The following is a 26,019-nucleotide window of genomic DNA, read 5'->3' on the forward strand; positions in this document are numbered from 1 at the left end:
AGAGTAATTTATTCTGCTGGCCGCGTTTACTTAGGCTTGTCAATAGCATAGAAACTTTCAGTGTAGGTTGGGATTCCACAGGCTAAATCAGCTATTTCAAATGCCAAAATAAGGGTAAACAATACTTGTAAACAATTTAATACATTCCAGCAGGTAAAATGGATTATTGGGAACAATTTAAAGGGGAGAACAATTTTGGGTAAACTGTGCCTTTAACATGATCTGCACCTGTTTTCCATAAGACTTGATCTATGTGGTGTAGATGTTGTAGGAGAAATGTTGTTTCGACCGGAAAATGTAATGCTTCCAGGTGAGGTTTTTAATGGTGTCCTTCCAAAATTGTTTAAAGGACTTTTGGTGGAAGCTTCATCTTTGTCAAAACTTACTCTTTTGGATGGAGTCTAAATGGAAGGGAAAAAAAACAAAGAAAAAAAAAGTTATACAAAAACTGTATGGTAAATAGTATGGTAAGAATGTGCTTGAAGAAAAAAAAAAAAAAAAAAAAAAAAAAAAAAGACAGAAATTGGCATACTTGATTTTGTTGTCTGTTTACTTCCTTCTGGGTGCTCCTATTCACCAAAACACCTCCAAAGCTGCCTGATCCTTGGACAGGTTTACCTGATAAAATTAAAATGATTAAAGGACAAGACTATAGACTTGATAGCAATAGATGGTCCTACAAATGCAGGCTCTATGATCACTGTAGCAACAAATTGATATTAAAACCAAAATACAGAAATGTCTCCATCTCTGTTGATACCCTAGATCAGCGTTTTGCTACTTCCTGAACACCAGCAGGCCAAGATTTTCTTGATATCTTAACTAGAATAAATGTGAAATTATCAGGTCATCAGTAACCATGGTTACAACATGTACTGGTTCAAATATCAGTAAATTCAGGCCAGTTGGTGTGCTCGAAGGACAGAAGTTGAAAAACACTTATCTGGTTAACATTTTGCAGATGAGACCCAATCCCTCCACCAGGGAATTGACAGAAACACATGAAACCCCAAATAAAAATGTCATGATTCAGATAGAGTATACAGTTATAAACGACTTACTAATTTTCTTTCATTATCAAATTTGCTTTACTGTTGATATCCTTTATTGAAAAAACAGCAATGCACTATGCGGAGCTACCTGACACATTGGTGAGTGACAAGCTGTTTATATGTGCAGCCACCAAATCAGCAGCAAGTTACAAGTTGTGAATTGCTGCTCCGTAGCCAAAAAAAAAAAAAAAAAAAAAAAAAAAAAAAAAATCAAAAGAACAAAGCACATTGAATAAAAGTAATTTTGAAACGTGAGTAAAACAGCATGCTCTATCAGAACTATGAAGGTTAAATTCTGACTTTAGGGACACTTTTAAAATATTACATCCAAGTTAGTGTTCATTTAGTATATGAAAGAAGATAGGAGTGATCACAGCGCCAAAAGGCCTAAGGGTATGTATAACACACACAGAAGCAGGAGGTAGGATTAGGTACTAAATGAAATTTATTATATACAGTTTAGACTAGTTAAAAATAAAGTAATAAAAACGGTATACCCGATTTCCAGCATGGAAATCTAACATTAGAAGCTTAACAGCTGTATAGGGAGAACTGTTAAATTACTCCCACTTATAACAGTATTAAAATTATTAAACCATAAAAACAATGCATAAAAACAACTGATCAATGTTAAACCCAGCCCCAGTTAGGGGGTACAGGTGAATGAGGAAGTTTTCCGATACGTGAGTGAGCAGGTGGAGAACCACCTACTTTTCAAGCCGTTAAATAGTAGCAGCAGGTTCCTGGTGCGCTATTTTAAAACGGCTGTAAAAGACTGAAAAGGTAAAAGTGCTAGATTGTTTAGCACAGTAGAAATTCAGTTAACAGTTATGGATCCATATCTGAGGATTTGCCGCGGTATAGATCCAAAAAAGGAGTGCTTGACATACGCCGCACTCAAATTAGAGTCTATGGCACCGGTTCTGGCCAATCAAACAGTGATATCAACAATGCCTAAGTGTAATAAGTGATAACACGAAGGTGCTAGGTGTGTGACAAACAATAGAACACGTGAATAGGTGCGTTTCAAATAAGCAATAAAAATGCTGGCGAAGATTACACAAAATCTAGTACAATGCTAGCATTAGGTTACACAAAAAGATAGATTAAAACTTATACAAATACTTATAAAAAAATCCAGATGGATTATCCCAAAATATATATATAGAAATTGGTGTTCAACAAAAGGATAATAAAAGAGCAATGCAGTTCAAAAATATCAGTGAAAAAGATGTCAGTGAAAAAATATATAGTCCGTGAAAAAATATATAAATACACGGTGGCACTAAAGATCCAGAGGAAATCCTATTCAGCCGAAAAATCGTGATGGAAAAAATTGATGGTTAAAGGAAAAAAATGATGATTAGATAACAAATTAATTTGCAACAAAGTGTGTCAGTGAAAAATTAACAAACACGTTGTATCCAGTGGTGAATCAAAATGTTCAGTTTGAATTCTTTCAAAATGAAATGTGATGATAATCTGGACGACCCATTGGTTAAGCATCTTTCTAATAATTCTCAATTGAAAAAATTTTGCTACGCTACGTTTTATTTTTTGATTTAGGGATCGTTGATAAAATCATAGGAACAGCTGAGCCCCATAAAGGATTACTTTGGAAAATCCTTTCCAGATTATCATCACATTTCATTTTGAAAAGAATTCAAACTGAACATTTTTGATTCACCACTGGATACAACGTGTTTGTTAATTTTTCACTGACACACTTTGTTGCAAATTATTTTGTTATCTATCATCATTTTTTCCTTTAACCATCAATTTTTTCCATCACGATTTTTCGGCTGAATAGGATTTCCTCTGGATTCTTTAGTGCCACCGTTGTATATATATTTTTTCACTGACTATATATTTTTTTACTGACAATTTTTCACTGACATCTTTTTTCACTGATATTTTTGAACTGCATTGCTCTTTATTATCCTTTGTTGAACACAATTTTATATATAGTTTTTGGGATATCCATCTGGATTTTTTATAAGTATTTGTATAGTTTTTAATCTATCTTTTTGTGTAACTAATGCTAGCATTGTACTAGATTTTGTGTAATCATCGCCAGCATTTTTATTGCTTATTTGAAACGCACCTTTCACGTGTTCTATTGTTGGTCACACACCTAGCACCTTCGTGTTATCACTTATTTTACACTTAGGCATTGGTTGATATCACTGTTTGATTGGCCAGAACCCGGTGCCATAGACTCTAATTTGAGTGCGGCGTATGGTCAAGCACTCCTTTTTTTGGGATCTATACCGCGGCCAAATCCTCAGATATGATCCATAACTGTTAACTGATTTCTACTGTGCTAAACAATCTAGCACTTTACTTTCCAGGTCTTTTACAAGCCGTTTTAAATAGCGCCACCAGGAACCTGCTGCCACTAGTTAACGGCTCGAAAAACTTCCTCATTCACCTGTACCCACTAACTGGGGCTGGGTTAACATTGATCAGTTGTTTTTATGCATTGTTTTATGGTTTAATAATTTTAATACTGTTATAAGTGGGAGTAATTTAACAGTTCTCCCTATACAGCTGTTAAGCTTCTATGTTAGATTTATTTCTCTTGTGATGTATCGAGTCCACAGATTCATCCATACTTGTGGGATATTCTCCTTCCCTACAGGAAGTGGCAAAGAGAGCACCCACAGCAGAGCTGTATATATAGCTCCTCCCTTAGCTCCACCCCCCAGTCATTCGACCGAAGGCTAGGAAGAAAAAAGGAGAAACTATAGGGTACAGTGGTGACTTAAGTTTCTTAAATAAAAATATACTGCCTGTCTTAAATAAACAGGGCGGGTCGTGGACTCGATACATCACAAGAGAAATACATTTATCAGGTAAGCATAAATTCTGTTTTCTCTTGTAAGATGTATCGAGTCCACGGATTCATCCATACTTGTGGGATACCAATACCAAAGCTTTAGGACACGGATGAAGGGAGGGACAAGACAGGAACCTTAAACAGAAGGCACCACTGCTTGTAGAACCTTTCTCCCAAATATAGCCTCCGAAGAAGCAAAAGTATCAAATTTGTAAAATTTGGAAAAAGGTATGAAGCGAAGACCAAGTCGCCGCCTTACAAAATCTGTTCAACAGAAGCCTCATTTTTAAAAGCCCATGTGGAAGCCACTGCTCTAGTAGAATGAGCAGTAATTCTTTCAGGAGGCTGCTGGCCAGCAGTCTCATAAGCCAAAAACGTATGATGCTTTTCAGCCAAAAGGAAAGAGAGGTAGTCGTAGCCTTTTGACCTCTCCGTTTACCAGAATAAACAACAAATGAAGATGGTTTGACTGGAAATCTTAATTGCTTGTAAGTAGAACTTTAAAGCACAAACCACATCAAGATTGTGCAACAGACGTTTCCTTCTTTGATGAAGGATTAGGACACAGTGAAGGAACAACAATCTCCTGATTGATATTCCTATTAGAAACAACCTTAGGAAGAAACCCGGTTTGTACGCAAAACCACCTTATCTGCATGGAAAACAAGGTAAGGTGTGTCACACTGTAAAGCAGATAGTTTAGAAACTCTTCAAGCCGAAGAGATAGCTACTAAACAAAAACTTCCAAGATAGAAGCTTAATATCTATGGAATGCATAGGGTTCAAAACTGAACCCTTGAAGAACTTTAAGAACTATGTTTATGGCTCCATGGTGGAGCAACAGGTTTAAATACAGGCTGATCCTGACCAAGGCCTTGAACGTCTGGGACATCTGCCAGACGTTTGTGTAAAAGAATAGACAGAGCAGATATTTGTCCCTTTAAGGAACTAGCTGATAATCCCTTCTCCAATCCTTCTTGGAGAGAAGACAATATTCCAGGAATCCTAATCTTACTCCATGAGTAACCCTTGGATTCACACCAATAAAAATATTTGCGCCAATCTTATGATAAATCTTCCTGGTGACAGGCTTTCTAGCTTGAATCAGGGTATCAATGACCGACTCAGAGAAACCACGCTTTGATAGAATCAGGCGTTCAATCTCCAACCTGTCAGACGCAGAGAAATTAGATTTGGATGCGTGAATGGACCTTGGATTAGAAGGTCCTGCCTCATTGGCAGAGTCCACAGTGGAACAAATGACATGTCCCACTAGGTCTGCATACCAAGTCCTGCGTGGCCACGCAGGTGCTATCAGAATCACAGAAGCTCTCTCCTGCTTGATTCTGGCAACCAGACGTGGGAGGAGAGGAAACGGTGGAAATACATAGGCAAGATTGAAGGACCAGGGCACTGCTAGAGCATCTATCAGTACCGCCTGGGGATCCCGGGACCTGGATCCGTAACGAGGAAGTTTGGCATTCTGACGGGACGCCATCAGATCCAATTCTGGTGTGCGCCATAGCTGAGTCAGCTGGGCAAATACCTCCGGATGGAGTTCCCACTCCCCCGGATGAAAAGTCTGACGATTTAGGAAATCCGCTTCCCAGTTCTCTACCCCCTTGGATATGGATTGCTGAGAGATGGCAAGAGTGATCCTCCGCCCATCGGATTATTTTGGTAACCTCCATTATCGCTAGAGAACCCCGTGTTCCTCCTTGATGATTGATATAAGCTACAGTCGTGATGTTGTCCGACTGAAATCTGATGAATTTGGCCGCAGCTAGCTGAGGCCACGTCTGGAGCGCATTGAATATCGCTTTCAGTTCTAGAATGTTTATCGGGAGTAGAGTTTCCTCCCGAGACCATAAGCCCTGTGCTTTCAGAGAGTTCCAGACTGCACCCCAGCCTAGCAGGCTGGCATCTGTCGTTATTATGAGCCACTCCGGCCTGCAGAAACACATTCCCTGAGACAGGTGGTCTTTAGACAAACACCAGAGAAGAGAATCTCTGGTCTCCTGGTCCAGATGCAGTTGAGGAGATAAATCTGCATACTACCCATTCCACTGTTCGAGCATGCATAGTTGCAGTGGTCTGAGGTGTAGGCGGGCAAAAGGAACTATGTCCATTGCCGCTACCATGAGTCTGATTACCTGCATACACAGAGCCACTGATGGCTGAGGAATGGAATGAAGAGCTCGGCAAGTGGTTAAGAGCTTTGATTTTCTGACCTCCGTCAGAAATATTTTCATTTCTACCGAGTCTATCAGAGTCCCTAGGAAGGAAACTCTTGTGAGAGGGAAGAGAGAACTCTTTTATGTTCACCTTCCAGCCGTGAGATCTCAGAAAAGCCAACACGATGTCCGTGTGAGACTTGGCTATCTGGAAAGTCAACGCCTGAATCAAGATGTCGTCTAGATAAGGCACCACTGCTATGCCCCGCGGTCTTAGAACCGCCAAAAGGGACCCTAGCACCTTTGTGAAAATTCTGGGAGCCGTGGCCAACCCGAAGGGAAGGGCCACAAACTGGTAATGCCTGTCCTGAAAGGCGAATCTGAGGAATTGATGAGGATCTCTGTGAATAGGGATGTGTAGATACGCATCCTTTAAGTCTACGGTAGTCATATATTGACCCTCATGGATCAACGGTAGAATAGTCTGAATAGTCTCCATCTTGAATGATGGTACCCTCTTTTTTGGGAACCACAAACAGGTTTGAGTAAAACCCTAGCCCTTGTTCTGCCCAGTTCCAAAAGCGGATTACTCCCATGGTATGTAGGTCTTCTACACAGCGTAAGAACACCTCTCTCTTTGTCTGGTTTGCAGACAATTGAGAAATGTGAAATCTCCCCCTTGGGGGAGAGTCTTTGAAGTCCAGAAGTAATCCTTGGGACACAATTTCTAAGGCCCAGGAATCGTGAACATCTCTTGCCCAAGCCTGAGCGAAGAGAGAGAGTCTGCCCCCTACTAGATCCGGTCCCTGATCGTGGGCTACCCCTTCATGCTGTCTTACCCTTGTTCCAAGCCTGGTTAGGTCTCCAGACTGACTTGGATTGGGCAAAATTCCCCTCTTGCTTTGCAGCAGGGGAAGCTGAAGCGGGACCACCCTTGAAGTTCCGAAAGGAGCGAAAATTATTTTGTTTGGTCCTCAGTTTAATTTGTTCTATCCTGAGGGAGGACATGGCCTTTCCCTCCAGTGATGTCTGAAATAATCTCTTTCAGTTCAGGCCCGAATAGGGTCTTTCCTTTGAAAGGAATGTTCAAAAGTTTAGATTTTGATGACACATCAGCAGACCAGGACTTAAGCCATAACGCCCTGCGTGCTAAAATGGCAAAACCTGAATTCTTTGCCGCTAATTTAGCCAGTTGGAAAGCGGCATCTGTAATGAAAGAATTAGCCAACTTAAGGGCCTTAATTCTGTCCATAATATCCTCTAATGGAGTCTCCATCTGAAAAGCCTCTTCTAGAGCCTCAAACCAGAAATCAGCTGCAGTAGTTACAGGAACAATGCACGCAATAGGTTGGAGAAGAAAACCTTGATGAACAAAAATTTTCCTCAGGAGACCCTCTATTTTTTTATCCATAGGATCTTTGAAAGCACAACTGTCTTCGATAGGTATAGTTGTATGCTTAGCCAGAGTAGAAATAGCTCCCTCCACCTTAGGAACCGTCTGCCACGAGTCCCGCATGGTGTCAGATATGGGAAACATTTTCTTAAAAACAGGAGGGGGAGCGAACGGAATACCTGGTCTATCCCACTCCTTAGTAACAATATTCACAATCCTCTTAGGGACTGGAAAAACATCAGTGTAAACAGGAACCTCTAAGTATTTGTCCATTTTACACAATTTCTCTGGGACCACTATAGGGTCACAATCATCTAGAGTCGCTAATACCTCCCTGAGCAATAAGCGGAGGTGTTCCAGCTTAAATTTAAAGGCCGTCATATCAGAATCTGTCTGAGGGAGCGTCTTTCCTGAATCAGAAATTTCTCCCTCAGATAACAAATCCCTTACCCCTACTTCAGAACATTGTGAGGGTATATCGGATACGGCTACTAAAGTGTCAGACGGCTCAGCATTTGTTCTTAACCCAGAGCTGTCACGCTTTCCTTGGAAACCAGGCAGTTTGGATAAAACCTCTGTGAGGGTTGTATTCATAACTGTGGCCATGTCTTGTAAAGTAAATGAATTCGACGCACTAGAGGTACTAGGCGTCACTTGCGCGGGAGTTACTGGTTGTGACACTTGGGGAGAGATAGATGTTAAACCCTCATTTCCTTCTGTCTGAGAATCATCTATTGCAATATTTTTAAGTGCTAAAATATGCTCTTTATAATTTATAGACATATCAGTGCAAGTGGGACACATTCTAAGAGGGGGTTCCACAATGGCTTCTAAACACATTAAACAAGGATTTTCCTTGGTGTCAGACATGTTAAACAGGCTAGTAATGTAACAAGCAAGCTTGGAAAACACTTTAATCAAAGCAAATAACACTTAGAAAAAAACGGTACTGTGCCTTTAAGAGAAAAAAAGCTGCAAACTCTGCAAAACAGTGTAAAAAAGCAGTAAACTCAATGAAATTTTTACAGTAGCATCATAAAGCCTTAGTAACTTTGCACAGCTATGCAAATAAACAATTAACCCCTTAATGTAAAAACCGGATTGACAAAACGTCAAAAACCGGTAAAAAAAAAAAAAACGTTCAGCACCTTGCCACAGCTCTGCTGTGGCGCCTACCTGCCCTTTAGGAACGATTTGTGGGGAAAAAAAATTCTTACAGCCCTCAAACACAGTAGGAACCTCTGGAGAAGCAGCTGGATGTCTGAGGAAAAGAAACTGCGCAACTGAGGCGCGAAAATAAGCTCCTCCCACCTCACTCGATGTTTTGAGGCCTAAAAGAAACACAACAGAGTGTTTCTTAAACTAGCCATGTGGGTTAATAACCCTAAAACAAGCCACAATGACCCCTTAAAGTCCCTCAAAAAACGTTTATTTATAAAAAAAAAAAAAAATGCAAATATAACAAAACGTTTTTTCCTATCAGTGTCACCAGTAACTAATGAGCCCTTCATGCAAGCTGGGATTCCTACTAAGTGTCTGAATACAGCTTACCCTTCCCTCATGGGGATATTGTCAGCCTTTTCTAGAATTAACACAGTCGGTCTAGAAAAAAATAGACTGAACATACCTCAATGCAGTTTAGCCTGCAAACCGTTCCCCCAACTGAAGTTTTCCTGTACTCTTCAGCCCTTGGGAGAACAGCAGTGGATCTTAGTTACAAAGTGCTAAGATCATCATCCTCCTTGCAGAAATCTACATCCCTTTTCTGCCAGAGTGTAAATAGTACACACCGGTACCATTTAAAATAACAAACTTTTGCTTGAGAAAATAAAAACTAACATTTTTGTCACCACACTCACTTTACCCTTCCTAGTACTTAGAGTAGGCAAAGAGAATGACTGGGGGGTGGAGCTAAGGGAGGAGCTATATAGACAGCTCTGCTGTGGGTGCTCACTTTGCCACTTCCTGTAGGGAAGGAGAATATCCCACAAGTATGGATGAATCCATGGACTCGATACATCTTACAAGAGAAAATAAATAAATAAATAAATAAAGTCCAGATATTGCAGAAACTGACTGATAAACATTCAGATTAAAATGCCAAAATACAACTAAAGAAACATTTTCTTTCAAACCCCAGAAAGCTGAAATTACCGCAGTACTTGAATTCCATTTTGTTAAAGGATTACTGTTTTTGTCCTTTTTCATTACACAATAGTAACATATTGTATATCATTATCATCTATTAAAACGTAGTAACCTATATTTTCATAAAAACGAAGCTTACAAACCTTATATTTTTAATAAATCTTACCCGGCCATGACGTCACCTATTCCAGCCCACCGTTTTCGGCATTGTGTGTATAAAATCAGTAACCAATTAAATTTCGATCCTATGCATATCATCAGCATAATCCTTCCTAATAAGTCTGCGCATCAATTCGGCTAAATCGCGCCTGAGCATTTCTAACAACAGAAGACGAAGTTACCCACATCTATTTACATTTTACGCTTGCGCATAGGAGAGAAAAATATATTCAATCGGTTATCCAGACTTTGTGCATATTATAGAAACGTCTTATCTCTTGCCAAATATAAGAATAGTAGTTTATATTATGTGTTTTAATTTTTTATTAAAAACGTATTGGGAATTTAAAAATCTTTATTAATGCTATACAACAGTAACTTATTGTTTGGGGATCATAATTGTTTGCGATCCATTTAAGAGTTTGTGTCAAGGGAGATTCTATTTGGTGTAACATACTGCAAATTATAATATAGCTAAATAAAATTATTCAATACGGTTTCCAAAATAAGTATTGTTTGCTCGTTTATTCTAGGGCGATTCTGGAAGCGTTCTTAAGCTAAGTACTTACGTTATGTGCGCTGCTCCCTCGACTGCTGCTGATAGATTCGACTTGCCTAATTCAACTGCAGATGGTGACGTTTCCTGTGATGCTGCGCTAACTCGCGCATGCGCAGTACTTCAGAAACACGCCATCTTACAACTGCAGTTGTCAGCGCGGATTAAGAATCCTTAACGGCTGACATACAAGTAGGTTTGGAAAAAATTCATATTTCAAACTTAATTATTTTCAAAAGGGTACATATTTAATAAATAAGATACATTAGAAAATAATAGATTTATACCTATACTACATTGTTATTTGACTTTTATTTATGACTACAGTGTCCCTTTAATAAACTTTGGATACACATTATTCATGTCAAAGTGGTCCTTGCTGGAGAAAGAGCAAGCTTATTGCCACATATTTAAGAAATAGAAACTGCTTTTTCTTCTCCAATCACCTGATCAATCACCCCAACATTTGTTCGTTCAGGGTAATTGACATTCCCTTCTCTACCGCAGCTGGTTGCACCGGAGCAGGGAGCGGTGCTAAACAAGAATCCTTGCCGTGTGAGGAAACATAGCAAGTGACTATTGCAGGTAGACAGGTTCACTACTTGCGATCCTGTCTGCCCGCAGTGGGTTAGTTAATCTAGCCCCTAGAGTAGCTTTTAAAATAGAAAGTTAGTGAGCTCTGAAAATGGCTACTAAGGAACACTGTTTTAATGTGTGTATAAATATATTTGTCATGTGTGCTAAACCAGCTATGACCAACCCCTGAGCCATTCACTAAACAAAATGAAATGCATGCTTACCAGATAAATTATTTTCTTTCGGAACGATGATGGGTCCACAGTGCTCCATATATTTCCCACCACCAGGAGGAGGCCAAGAACCCACCAAAAATCCCTCCCACCTCTCTGTTTAAAAGGGACAAGAAGCCCAACATTTTTATTTCAAGATTCAGACAGAATGATTTAAAGAAAAAAAAAAAAAAAAAAAAAAAAAAAAAAAAAACTTTCCAATTTGATTCCATTATCTAAAATGCTTAATTCTCTCGGTATCCTTAGTTGAAAAGCATATCTAGGTAAGCTAAGGAGCAGCAATTATTGGGAGCTAGCTGCCGATTGTTGGATGCTCAAAAATGCCTCTTCATTCGTTCACCAGATGTCTTCAGATAGCTCCCAGCAGTGTATAGCTGCTCCTTCAAAAAAAAAAAAAGAATACCAAGAGAATGAAGCAAATTTGACAAAAAAAAGTGCATTGGAAAGTTGTTTAAAGTCACAATGCTTTATTTGAATCATGAAAAAGAAGAAAGAAAAATGTTGAGTTACATGCCCCTTTAACATATAGCCTACTATAGAATAGCAAACATATAGGTAGGAAAGAGAAAACAGAGTCTGCAGAGGTGTCATTAAAACGGTCACCCAAAAATTTAAAAAAGGGTGGGGGCCTGTGGACCATAGTCATTCAGAAAGAAAATAATCAGGTAAGCATAAATTTTGTTTTCTTTCGTAAAATTATAGTCCACAGTTATTATGGTCCATAACATATGGGATTAATACCCAAGCAGATGGTCTGTTACGGAAAAAATGGTACAATTTTACTGACAGTTCCAATATAACACTGCAGACTGAAGAACTTTCCAACCAAAAGTTGCTTGCCAAAAAGCAAAAATTAAAAGCAATGACATTTGGAAAAAAATATGCAGAAAAAAAAAACAAAAACAAAAAAAACATGTTGCAGTTTTGCAAATCTGATCCAAAGATGCATCACAATGTTGCTTTCCCGCCGCCAAGAAAACTGTGTTGTTTGAGCCAAGAGGCCAACGCTACCTTAGTATCCCTTCTGCCCCTTACGAGTCCCGTAGTAGTGAACAGACCACTAAACTATTGTCTGAATTCTTTAGTAGCTTAAATATATAGATCATCAAAGCCCTGACTACATGAAGATTATGTAATAGCCGCTCATTAGGGTTAGCAATATCTGGGCATAATGAACACAAGGAGCAACTTCCTGATTAATAGTTTGTGCAGAAACGAACTTAAAAAGAAAATCATAATTTATTACAAAGTACAGCCTTATCCTATTAATGAAGAATCACATGACAAGGTTAACCACTCAGAAGCTCTCCTAGCTGAAGAGATTGCTAACAGGTAAGGCATTGTCAGATGAATTGTGAGGACAGCTGTACTAACTGCTGAGACACTTCCACTCTTGTGCTGAACTGTTTTGCAGTTTTTAAAATGCTGCTCGTTTTTAAGCCCCACTTTCAGTGAAACACTTTTTTCAGCAGATTAAAACTCAGGGATGTGCAATTCCTATCGCCCGGGACATGTAGTTTCGTGCGCCGGGCATTAAAAAAAAAAAAAAAAAAAAAAAAAAAAGCTTTGTTTTGTATTCTATTCATCGTTATTCTAATAGTGGCCAGCAGGAGGTAAGGCTCTCTTATACACTGTAAAACTGCCACACCGCCTTATAAAAGTACAGCGCGGCCGTGAGTGAGCAGGGTACATACTTGTCTAATGTGTAGCAGCTCCCTGTGCGCAACCAGTTCTTCTTGTCAGTGAGGTGTACTCTTGCAAGATTCCGGCAGTCGTGTTTGTGTGTGCCGGGTTTGCCCCCTCCCTATCCTCCAGACCTTTGCTTGTTAGCAGGAGCCTGCTGTTTTCATGCCTGAGTTCTTCAATGCACCCCAGGATGTTAACCTGTCCTGAATTCCTATCTTTTGAAGCGTTTTTTCTAACTGACGCTGCCAGGCAGTCAGAAAGTGACGGGAGACATGGCCCTTTGTGGCATGCTTTAATATAGCACTTGTCACTTTCTGGCTGCCTGGCAGTGTTACAGTTAGAAAAACCGCTTTAAAAGATAGGAATTCATGACAGGTTGACATCCTGGGGCGATTCGAATAACTCTTCTGTCACTGTCAGACACCGTCGGGCTGGAAGGAAGTCTCACAGGGAGCTGCTCCCCGGGGGCACTGATACACACTGAGTATATGGAGTGATTTCCTCATTGCATTCCAGGTACATAATCTTCTCCATATGCTTCTGTCAATCATTGCTCCTATGTGTCTGGTATTCAGAAGGGTAATTCACTGCTCAATATATGTTCTTTACAGTGACAATGTAGGTATATGTTTACAAGCCCATTGTATATACCTGCATTATACTGCTTTAATTTAAACTACATTACATATTTTTATATTTGTCCTGGTAAATTGCGTTTGTTTTAGTAGGTAATACAATTTTAGTTTGTCCAGAAGGTTACATGATGTACACAGGTTTCCCCTGTAAGATGCTTTTTTAGGAAGAATTACCCAGCATGAATATGTTGACAGTTGAACAGATAAAACCTTATTTAAAAGGGACACTCAAGTCAAAATTAAACTTCATGATTCAGATACAGCATGCAATTTTAAACAACTTTCCAATTTACTTCCATTAACAAAATGTGCATAGTCTTTTTATAGTTACAATTTTTGAGTCACCAACTCCTACTGAGCATGTGCAAGAATTCACAGCATATACGTATATGCATTTGTGATTGGCTGATGGCTGTCACATGATACAAGGGGAGTGGAAATTGACATAACTTTGCAATTTATTTAACAAAAATCTACTACTCTTTTGAAGTTCAGACTAAGTGCTATTGCATTGTCTTCTTATTATGCATTTGTTGATTATGCAAATCTACTGTGTTGACTGGTCCTTTAAATACAGTTTTGATTAAAATATTTTGCAAATCAGGACAAGTAGATTGTCATGAGGGACAAGTAGATTGGGCTCCTGCTTTAGTCCCTTGGACAAGTAGTTTATTTTTAAATCTCTACACCGCTGAAACCATACCATTATTTTATGTTTATATAAAAAGCATACAACCATACCACAAAAATGTGTTTAACAAATTATATTTGTATTAAAATTTTAAAAAACAAGGTTGGAAAAAATTATGTATGCTTTTTTTTCTAAAGTCTATAGTGAAAAAAAAAAGGGATTATCCTCTAATAAACAAGGGCCTTCTGCATGTAGGGGCTCTCATAAGACTACTCAAATAAATGCACATTTACTCATGCCATTTGATCAGTATTTCCACAGAGATGACTTGGGTATAAAAACCTATATAGCTTTACTTTAAAGAGAGGCTTCTGGGACTTTTTTTTTAATGACACAGGTGTTTAAACATTATACCCACAAGACACACCATATGAAAGAGCAGAAGACTGCTATTGAAAACGGTTGGTCCTCAAGACAGAACATGCTAAGATCTGAGATATTGCAGAAACTGCAGCATGCCTGCAGAAAGAATGGAACGTACGCAGGAACTGTTAAGAGATTTTGCCTTGCAGAGCTGCTCTACATCAGGTTGTTCTCTTCAAACAGCGATGTGCTCTGGCTGCTCTGTGTAAATTTTACTTAACAGTGCAGCCAAAGCAGAACTCTGTTTAAAGAGAACAGTCAAATATGGAACAGCGCTGCAAAACAGCAGCAAATTGATGACTTGCTCTCAGAAACTTATTCAACCACGCCCCCTAGCCTTTCCCAGTCGGCAAAGCTGCGACTTCTGAAAGTAAGACAGTACTGTATTAAAAGCAATGCACCTTTTTATAACTACATGCCGTGCTGGGATGTCAGCTGACACTGACGGCTATTGGTCTAGAGGTGGAAACATCACCTCATTAAAGAAAGTGCTGTGCCGTGGGTGGTCGAAGGTGCTGTGTTTGCGATATGCTTTCTTAACAGCTAGGATGAGTGTAAGGCTGTATTTTACAAAACGATGAGTGAAACTCATTTATTTTTAGTGATGGTAAATCCTAGCGTTAGTTATACACTTGGGTTTACCATAACTTAAGACTATTTATGAAAGTTTTTGTTTACTTTACCCTCCCTCCCTAAGCTTCTATGGTATCACAAGCTTTAAAATGTGGATTATCAGTTTTGCATTAACAATCATGATAAACAAATCATTATTTGCAATTGTAACCAAGTTGAATCAGTGTTAAACCACCTTAAGGAAATACAAGAGGCCAGACTACTCCAGTCTGCACATGTGCAAACAAAGTTTGTGCAATATCTGAATATTAGTTTGTGATAGGTTAGCAGGAGTTCTTTTGTTCTGGAGTAGAAAGAAATCAGTGAAAAGAATAAACAAATAATATAATAATTTGACAAAATAAAGCTGCAGTTTTCATTGCAAAATTATTCTTATATATGAGGGTTTATAATCATGTAGTTTATAATATTTTTTTTCTCTGCAGCTAATTTGAAATGCAATTTTTAACTGCTGCAATATATTCTAATACTTTTAAAAAAAGTTCTGCCTCTGAGTGGTTGGTTTTTAGGGTTTCTATGGCTTAAGAGGACTACGATTTAAGAGTTTAAATTACCACCCCATCCAATTCCATGAAAGGGACAATTCACTGCAAAATTATTTTTCCCTGAATGTGTTCCACATTAATTGTTATACCAGTTGCAGCGTTTAAAATGTATTTGTGTTATCAATATTCATGTATACATTAATATTGAGAACGTGCATTTGTGATCGCAAAATTCATACTTCATAACTGCGATCGCGTTTTCACGTTTACATCTGCCTGCTTCCTTCCCTCATTAATAAATATTGTAAGAAAGCACAATCAGCACTTACTATACAAAGAAAAATGCCTTCTGTCCCCAGCTGCAGTCTGACAGTGTGGACCACAGCATGCAAAAGTGTTGGACGTAGGTACTTCGTCAACAGTAAGCTGGGCAAAGTACTGTGTGATAAAGGACCTATGTCCATTTTGCCCAAGGGGTCAAGTTGTTAAAAGATACTTATTTAACATATGATTTCTAATAAAATTTAAATAAAAGACAATTCTTACCTGTTTGAGCCTTTTCAATTTTAAATGAATCCAGGAACTGTTTTAATTCATCAGCATCTTTGCATGGGATTTTATCTATAGTGAGAGAGCTAGTATCTTTCAAATTAACCATAAGCCGACTCTGCTTCTTTCCCATGGGCCTCAGAATTACGGTTTTAATATTCTGATTCAGCTACAAATTAAAAAGCTTAGTAAGACATGGAAAAACAATTACAGTCAAACAAGGTTACTTTAAAACAAATTCACAAAAAAGTAAATCAAAGACGAGGCTTGATAAATTATATGTATGCGAGTGTAATTACACGAAACACATATACAGTTGTATATACACATATGCATGTGTTAAAATCCACTAACCTCCAAATAATAAATTAATGGCTGTCAAAAAGTTAAAAATAACTAGTGTTTCAGATAGGGGAACAGATTAATATTTTTAAATAGAAAGGTAGTCAGAATATCTTACTGGAAATTTGGCCGGTGCTCCTCCAGCTTTGTACTGCACAACCAAACTGAATTTGTCGTCTTTCTCAATAACTTCACAGCTGCCTTCTTTCCATGGAGATGTTCCCACATTGAGACTGTGGATTCGAATTGTACCATGCAGGCACAGTGACGTCATTTTCTTTCCTACACTTTTGGTGTGAATCCCACAAAATAATTCACTGGAAAAAAAAAAAAAAAATTCTAACCACATTATATACATACATATATATATATATATATACATATATATATATATATACATATATATATATATATATATATATATATATATATATATATATATATATAATAAAAATACTACAATCAAAAATCCAGTGAGTGCGGATTTGTTTTGAAGCTGCAGAGGAGGTGAGAGTGCTTTTCCTAATGGTGTGTGTCTCTAAAAAAAAAAATTTTATATATATATATATATATATATATATATATATATATATATATATATATATATATATATATATATATATATATATATATATATATATATATATATATATATATATATATATATATATATATATATATATATATATATATATATATATATATATATATATATACACACATACACCCCATCACACGGTTCCCCTCTGTCATTTATGCACGCTCCCCTTTACCTACCAACACTAATCCGCCAGTTTACCATTCTGGGTTGCAGCCGGTCCTATAAGGATGCCACTTGTAAAAGCGCCATCAGACTATATGCCGAGTCTCTATAAAGCAGAACACATGGAACCTGATGTATTCTACACAGTACAAACTGTAGCATAAAACAAATCTCATTCCATATCAGCCCTCATTAACAACACATTTATATTGGTAATTATATGACGACAACTATAACATGTCACTTCGCTACCAGATGGGTGGACTACCCCAGATGTCTTTAGACACTAAGCATTAAATTAGATCCCATACCCCTCAAACATTGTTAGAACCACAAGCCAAGTTTGAGGTATATAGTGTATAGGACTGGACAAGGGGCACACGGCAAGCTTACTTTTGTTGGTCACGTATGTTAGATTACATCACCCAAGCAGGTTGTGTGCACAGTGCTGAAGCCAAATCATAACTATCGTTTGTTGCTAGATGCCGTGCTCAAAATAAATACACATGTAGAACGGCACTCTACTGTTACAACCACATTAGCCGATACGCATTTCTTTTCACCGGCTTTTTAATAAGGAAAATCCCGCACCTTATGCTTATTGACATATCTTGGGGCTACTAGATATTAATTATTATATACTGTTAGTAAAATATGAGCTAATAATGCCACCTGGTTAAAAACAATCTATCGATACCTAAGGAGGTTCTTGGGTCATTAGAACCAGAGCCGGAGGTGTATCGGGGTTGCCACGTTATGCTGCATGCCTCGTGGTAAAGTTAAAAGGGACAGTCTACACCAGAATTGTTATTGTTTAAAAAGATAGATAATGCCTTTACTAAACATCCCCCAGCATTATTTATCTTTTTTAAACAATAAAAATTTTAAAGGGACAGTCAACACCAGAATTTTTGTGTCGATAGATTTCTGGTTGCTGCATTGATAAAGCTATTATCAAGGTTAAACCAAAATTCATTAAAATTATGGGGGAGATAAAAAACTGAAATTTTAATGTATTTTGGTTTAACCTTGAAAATAGCTTTATCAATGCAGCAACCAGAAATCTATCTCCTACTGATGAGTTCCAAATAGAACAAAACAAGCTGTCTAGTGAGTGATTTCTGATTTGCTGCAATAATCCTGTTAAAAGGATAGCTGTTAACAGTATTTTTGAAGCAACAAATCTGAGAATTTGCATAACTTACCCAGAATTCTCTTGTGCATTGGTAACATTGTATATGAGGTATTTCTGGGTAAAAGCAAGTGGGGATGCTTGCCTAGATGTGCTAATTTCCTATGCAAATATTTTTTTTGTTTTTGTGTGAGCCAACACTTGTTTTTAATTAACTTAATGTCTGAAGGAGACAGATAGTTAGCTAAAGTCTTAGCTCTCTTGGGGATAAAGTCACACCCAGGTTTCAGGATTTCTCTAATGATTGGATCCGAATAAAGAATTGGAAGTGATTCTTTGACTATTGTACAAACTTTATTGAATTCAGCACTAAATGTAGTCATACATTTAAGTTTAGTAGTTTTCTCTCTAGCTATCTTTGACTTTTTTGACTTATACTTAAGCAGTTGTTCCCGAGCAATAAGATCTACACTTTCATTTGCCATTTGTAAGGGACCCTCCCTATAGCCAAGCTGCTTGGAAAGGGAATAAGGGAAAAAGTGTAACATTCGCCGATACAAAGTACAAATGCGACTCCTCAGATGGTGACATTAATGAAGGAGCAACAGCAGCGGTATTAAAGGTGGGCGATGTTTCACAATATTGCGAAGATCCTACTTCTCAGTCAAAAACGGGCAGGAGCAGGCCACACAAGGGGTCAGAAAAACACACACAGGAGATGTTGTGGAGGCCATAAAAAAGCCCAACCAGATCACAGAAAGTGATGAAGTATGCATAGACGGAAATGTCATTAATTTGTCCTCATTAACCCTTACTTCCGTAGAGTTGAATGTACTATCCAAAGGTCTTAATTTTGTGCCCTCCCATCATTTTAATGTGTTTGAAACAATCCTTGAAATAAACAGGTTTGCTAGTAAAATCACATTACAAAAGCATTTATTTGCTAATGATGAGGGGGTCACAAGATGATATTGACCTGAATGTAAATAAGGAAAGTGATATATATGCTATAACACCAACATCTGACTTAAATTTTTCAGAATTAAACACTGTGAGGGATTTAGAAAAACTATTAGAGGAAGGGAGAGATACAAAAGATGATCTTTTACAGGAAAGAAATATTTCCCTCAGACATATTAAGAACAAGAGTAGTTTCTATCCTTTTCACACACGCTCAAAAGTGATAGATGTTTTTCAAAAAAACAGTAGAGATTAAGCTACGAGCCCTTAATGAAATAGTCTCTGAAAAAGCAAAGAAAGCACATACAAATTTAACTATTAAAGAAAAACTAGCTCTTAAGGAATTGTCTAAAAATGAGAACATCATAATAAGGCCATCAGATAAGGGAGGCAACGTGGTTGTCCTTAATAGGACAGATTACGTGACTGAGGCTAAGAGACAACTGGGCGAAAGATGTATACATCAGACTAACTGAAAATCCAACTAATAGATTTCAAAAGGAGATCACAAGTATTATTAAATATGCACTTAACAGCATCATCACACAGACCATTGAGGAAAAACTAACAGCATCACATCCCATTACACCTATATTCCATCACTTTCCCAAAATTCACAAAAATCCTTTGTTTCCGCCGGGCAGACCAATCATTGCAGGCATTGGGTCATTGAATGAAGCATTATCTGAACTTGTAGACACCTTTCTGCAGCCGTTGGTCTGTCAACTACTCAGCTATATTCAGGATACCACTTCTTTTATTAATAAAATTGGTAATATTAAATGGAAATCCAATTATAGATTAATGGTAGTGGATGTTACTTAATTGTATACATCCATTGAACATCACAGGGGTCTCATTGCCATTGAATTCTTTATTGATTCAGTTTATAACTTTGAGGAAGTGACTAAAATCTTTTTACTGAGAGCGATTGAATATCTATTAACGCATAACTTTTTTTATGTTTCAGACAGAGTACTATCTCCAGAGACGTGGGACAGCTATGGGGGCTAGGTTTGGCCCCTCCTACGCCAACCTGTTTATGGGTTGGTGGGAGCTGTCCCATGTCTTTGGAGATAGTAACCCTTTCAAGGCCATGATAATTCAATATTATCATTACATTGATGACCTGTACTTCATACTGGACTGTGATGAAACAACAGCAGATCATTTCTGCAATTACTTAAATCGTAACCAACATGGGATTGAATTCACAGGTGTACACAGCAATAAGAGTGTCAACTTCTTGGATCTCACAGTCCAGGGAGAAGAAAGTGGGTCTCCAATTTAAACAAAGATGTATAGAAAAGATGCTGAAGGTAACAATTGACTCAAATATGAATCATGTCATCCCCGACACGTACTTAGAGGTATCCCCAAGGGGGAATACATATGCATCAAAATAAATTGCACTAAGGAAGAAGAATACCAAAAACAGGCTAGAGAAGCAACTGACAGATTCAGGCAGCGTGGCTATAGGGAGGGTCTCTTACAAATGGCAAAGGAAAGCGTAGATCTTATCCCTCGGGAACAACTAACTAAGTCAAAAAAGTCAAAGATAGCTAGAGAGAAAACTACTAAACTTAAATGTATCACTATATTTAGTGCTGAATTCAATAAAGTGTGTACAATAGTCAAAGAATCACTTCCAATTCTTTATTCAGATCCAATCAGAGAAATCATGAAACCTGGGTGTGACTTTATCCCCAAGAGAGCTAAGACTTTAGCTAACTGTCTCCTTCAGACATTAAGCCAATTAAAAACAAGTGTTGGCTCACACAAAAACAAGGTTTTTTCAAATGTAGGCGTCATTTCTGCAAAACCTGTAACTTTGTATGTGAGAGAAATAAATGTATTTCTAGTACTACCAATAGAGAGTACAATATTAGGTACTTCATTAACTGTGCTAAAACGCACATTGGTTATTTGCTCACTTGTGAATTGTGCAAAAAACAATACACAGGGAAAACTAAGAGGTCCCTCAAAGATAGATTTTTGCAACACCTAAGGTCAATTGAGGATGTAGACAGTGATACTCCGGTATCAAGACATTTCAAATTAACCCCTTAAGGACCAAGGCCATTTTTCAATTTCTTTCCCTTAAGGACCAGGGCTATTTTTACATTTCTGCTGTGTTTGTGTTTAGCTGTAATTTTCCTCTTCCTCATTTACTGTACCCACACATATTATATACCGTTTTTCTCGCCACTAAATGGACTTTCTAAAGATACCATTCTTTTCATCATATCTTATAATTTACTATAAAAAATATTATAAAATATGAGGAAAAAAATCACTTTTTCTAACTTTGACCCCCAAAATCTGTTACACATCTACAACCACCAATAAACAACCATGCTAAATAGTTTCTAAATTTTGTCCTGAGTTTAGAAATACCCAATGTTTACATGTTCTTTGCTTTTTTTGCAAGTTATAGGGAAATAAATACAAGTAGCACTTTGCTATTTCAAAACCACTTTTTTTCCAAAATGAGCGCTAGTTAAATTGGAACCCTGATATCTGTCAGGAATACCTGAATATCCCTTGACATGTATACATTTTTTTTTAGAAGACATTCCAAAGTATTGATCTAGGCCCATTTTGGTATATTTCATGCCACCATTTCACCGCCAAATGCGATCAAATAAAAGAAATTGTTCACTTTTTCACAAATTTTTTCACAAACTTTAGGTTTCTCACAGAAATTATTTACAAACAACTTGTGCAATTATGGCATAAATGGTTGTAAATGCTTCTCTGGGATCCCCTTTGTTCAGAAATAGCAGACTTATATGGCTTTGGCGTTGCTTTTTGGTAATTAGAAGGCTGCTAAATGCCACTGCGCACCACACGTGTTTTATGCCCAGCAGTGAAGGGGTTAATTAGGGAGCATGTAGAGTTAATTTTAGCTTTAGTGTAGTGTAGTAGACAACCCAAAGTATTGATCTAGGCCCATTTTGGTATATTTAATGCCACCATTTCACCGCCAAATGAGATCAAATTTTAAAAAAAACATAATTTTTTCGCAATTTTAGGTTTCTCACTGAAATTATTTACAAACAGCTCGTGCAATTATGGCACAAATGGTTGTAAATGCTTCTCTGGGATCCCCTTTGTTCAGAAATAGCAGACATATATGGCTTAGGGGATGCTTTTTGGTAATTAGAAGGCTGCTAAATGCCGCTGCACATCACACACATGTATTATGTCTAGCAGTGAAGGGGTTAATTAGGGATCTTGTAGGGAGCCTGCAGGGTTAATTTTAGCTTTAGTGTAGAGATCAGCCTCCCACCTAACACATCAGACCCCCTGATCCCTCCCAAACAGCTCTCTTCCCTCCCCTACCCCACAATTGTCCCCGCCATCTTAAGTACTGGCAGAAAGTCTGCCAGTACTAAAATAAAATGCATCTTTCATTTTTTATTATTATTTTTGTTAGCATATCTATATGTGCTGCTGTGTAGGATCCCCCTTAGCCCCCAACCTCCCTGATCCCCCCCCCCAAACAGCTCTCTAACCCTCCCCTTCTACATTATTGGGAGCCAACTTGGGTACTGGCAGCTGTCTGCCAGTACCCAGTTTACAAAAAAATATATTTTTTTTATTTTTTTCCCCCACTTTTCTGTAGTGTAGCTTCCCCCCCAAGACAAAACCCCCACCCCTTCCCAGATCACTTTGATTACTGTGATTTATGTTTTTATTCCCTCTATCCCTCTAAATGTAAACAAACTATGTTCCATAGTGTAATGGTTCCCACCCGCTCCCTCCCCGTGCACGCGTCCATGCGCGCCCCCCCAGCGATCCCGCCCACCTCTGCAATCCATCGATGGCCGCCCACCCGCCTCCCATGTCGGCTCCCACCCACCAACGATTGCGGCCATCAATGTCCGGTGCGGAGAGGGCCACAGAGTGGCTCTCTCTGCATTGGATGGGGCAAAAAGTTTTTGCAGTGATGCCTCCATATCGAGGCATCACTGCAATAACCGGAAAGCGGCTGGAAGCGATCAGGATCGCTTCCAGACGCTTTCAACCCCAACGTCGTACAGGGTACGTCGCTGGTCTTTAAAGACCAGTTTGTGCAAGACGTACCCTGTACGACGCATGTCGTTAAGGGGTTAAAACATAATTCTGATGTATCATCTTTGAAAGTACAGGGTATTGATCACATCACCAAATGGAAAAGGGGGGCAAAAGAGAAAAACTCCTCAATAAGGAGGAGATTTTCTGGATGTTCTCACTTCAGACCAGTGAACCAGAGGGTCTGAATATAAGACGGGATCCAGATGTCTTCACTTAAGAACTGAAATGTTTTCTTCCCTCTAAAGTGTAACCTTCTACCTATGACTTGAAAAATCATCATTTGATATTTGTTCATCTAAAAAAGGGCATTCATAGGGCTCTATTTGAGTCTAAGTTTTTAGGATATGCATAAATATTTCCCTATTATAATATAATTGCATTCTAAACTTAAAATATTAATACTTGACAAATAAGAACAGCACACATATCACAATTATATTCGATACCACCTAAGAGTGTGTGTCTTTATATATAAAGTAATTTTTCTGTAACTTGCAGCGATACGTTGGCATGCTTTCAATACAAGAATGACTTAACACATAAGTCAGTAGCGCAATATATCGATTTTTGCAAATTTGTGATACATGTGAATTGTTTGAGATTATAACTTCTGCTTCAAATGTAATTTAGTTATAACTATTTTTAAAGGGTATGAGAATTGTTTAGGTTGTATAACATAATGCCTATATGTCTATAGAAGAATTTAGACTATTAAAATCTATTCACATGAGACAATGAGAGGTCTCGCTAGTCGCTATACACTATAGAGGGAGGTGTTCGCTCTTATGTCAGTGTCCAATCAGGTTTTGACTTAAAAGTTGTTTTAATTGGTTTAGCCTTAAAAGGTGTATGAACTGATCTCCAGGTAAGCAGTGAACAAGTGCACATGCGCACGAAACGTGTCTGCATGGAGATCAGTTCATCTACCTGATTGTTCGTGTCATTGCTGGCTTCTGTTTCGGATGTATTTTACTACGTCCTTTTACTTTTTGGAGTAAAAATTTGGATTTTTTACTTTATGCTGCCTGGAGTTTCTTCACTGAATGATTCTCTTTACACGCTGATTTGGAGCCTTTCCTGTGGCGTTTGAGCGCTACTCGATCTTTGTATATTTGTTATGTTTGGGGCGTGCTCGGCAGTCCCTCCCAAAGTAGCAGCCAATCCTCTGGCCGAATACAGGGGGTGTGTACCCGCCCACTCTCCATAGCGCCGGTTCCGGGTCTGTGCACCGGACTTATCTGATGAGCGCATATTACAGTGATTTGTGATGAGATTAGAGATTAGAGATTAGAGAGATATAGATAGATAGATAGATAGATAGATAGATAGATAGATAGATAGATATATATATATATAGATATATATATATATATATATATATATATATATATATAAAAACACTTGGTCGGGTAACAATTTAAAGAGACATTAAACCACTTTTTTTTTGGGGGGGGGAAGATTGTGCAGTAGCCGGTGAAGCCACCTCCCTGAAGTGAGTTTTTGCAGGATGTCTGGATTTAGCACAACACAGTACTAAATGCAAGTCAATAGATAATAATAAAATGATCAGAAGGCTGTCAGAAGATGCTTAGACAAGGTAATCACAGAGGTAGAAGTATATTAATATAACTGTGTTGGTTATGCAAAACTGGGAAATGGGTAACAAAAAAAAAGACATTATCTATTTTTTAAAACAATAAAAATTATAATGTGGACTGTCCCTTTAATGTATGGCTCCTAAATTTTAAACAAATGTGTGGACCACTGTCATAGAAGATTGAGAACAGAATAAAATAAATGTATAGAGATGAGCAACTGTTTCTTTACAAAAGCAAATTTGTAATGAAAAACAGATTTTTTTTTTATATACAGTGCTTTATTTGAACATATAGCATTTCTGACATCTGCAAAATGGGTATACATATACTGATTAAACGTCATCGATGTCACGTGATATCAATGCCACAACAAATTTAACAGGGACTGTTAAAAATATCCTAGCTTTTAGCATAAAAACATAAAACATTGGCATAATTGTACATTTGCTTACACTAACACATATGGACGTATAATAATGGGATCCTGAAAAACGTCAGCCTGAAAGCTTCTGAGGTAAAAAAAAACAACTTACCATGATTACTGAGAACATAAACCAGAAAATTCCCCCTGCTGTCCCTGTCAAACGTGAACGCACAAATACTCTTAAATGACACAATCATCCCTACCACATACTGGACAACTAAAATCGCTTCCCTATTTTATGTCTATTACTATCCACTGTGTATAATTTTTTTAGATAATTTCATTCTGCAACTGCAATTGATATACAGTGCAAACCTGTAAATTAAGTATAACATTAACCACTATATTACAAAAATGGCTTAATATTAGCTATAATCTATTATAGACCATGCTTAAAAAAAAAATACACTCACCAATGTTCAGTGGAGTCCTTCGCTGTCAACCTTTAACTCCACTGCACAGCTGCTTAATTCAAAGCTCCAGTCCTCAGTCACACTCTTCCTGAATCCCACAGTTCCAAAGAAAACACAAATTGGCGGGAACCTGTG

At 37.9% G+C, this 26,019-nt stretch overlaps 1 protein-coding gene across 1 annotated transcript; it reads right to left on the reverse strand.

Annotated features, from left to right (window-relative positions):
- Nucleotides 1-122: 122 nt before the first annotated feature.
- On the reverse strand, nt 123-26,019 carry LOC128643699 (ubiquitin carboxyl-terminal hydrolase 37-like). Its single transcript, XM_053696528.1, has 5 exons — nt 25,885-26,019; nt 16,633-16,831; nt 16,170-16,341; nt 533-618; nt 123-401 (listed from the first exon to the last, which is right to left on the reverse strand). Exons 2-5 carry the CDS (start codon nt 16,786-16,788, stop codon nt 213-215), a joined length of 603 nt encoding a protein of 200 aa, XP_053552503.1. The 5' UTR covers nt 16,789-16,831; nt 25,885-26,019; the 3' UTR covers nt 123-212.

Source organism: Bombina bombina, unplaced genomic scaffold, assembly GCF_027579735.1.
Source record: "Bombina bombina isolate aBomBom1 unplaced genomic scaffold, aBomBom1.pri scaffold_1287, whole genome shotgun sequence".
In the NCBI taxonomy this organism is placed as follows: Eukaryota; Metazoa; Chordata; class Amphibia; order Anura; family Bombinatoridae; genus Bombina; species Bombina bombina.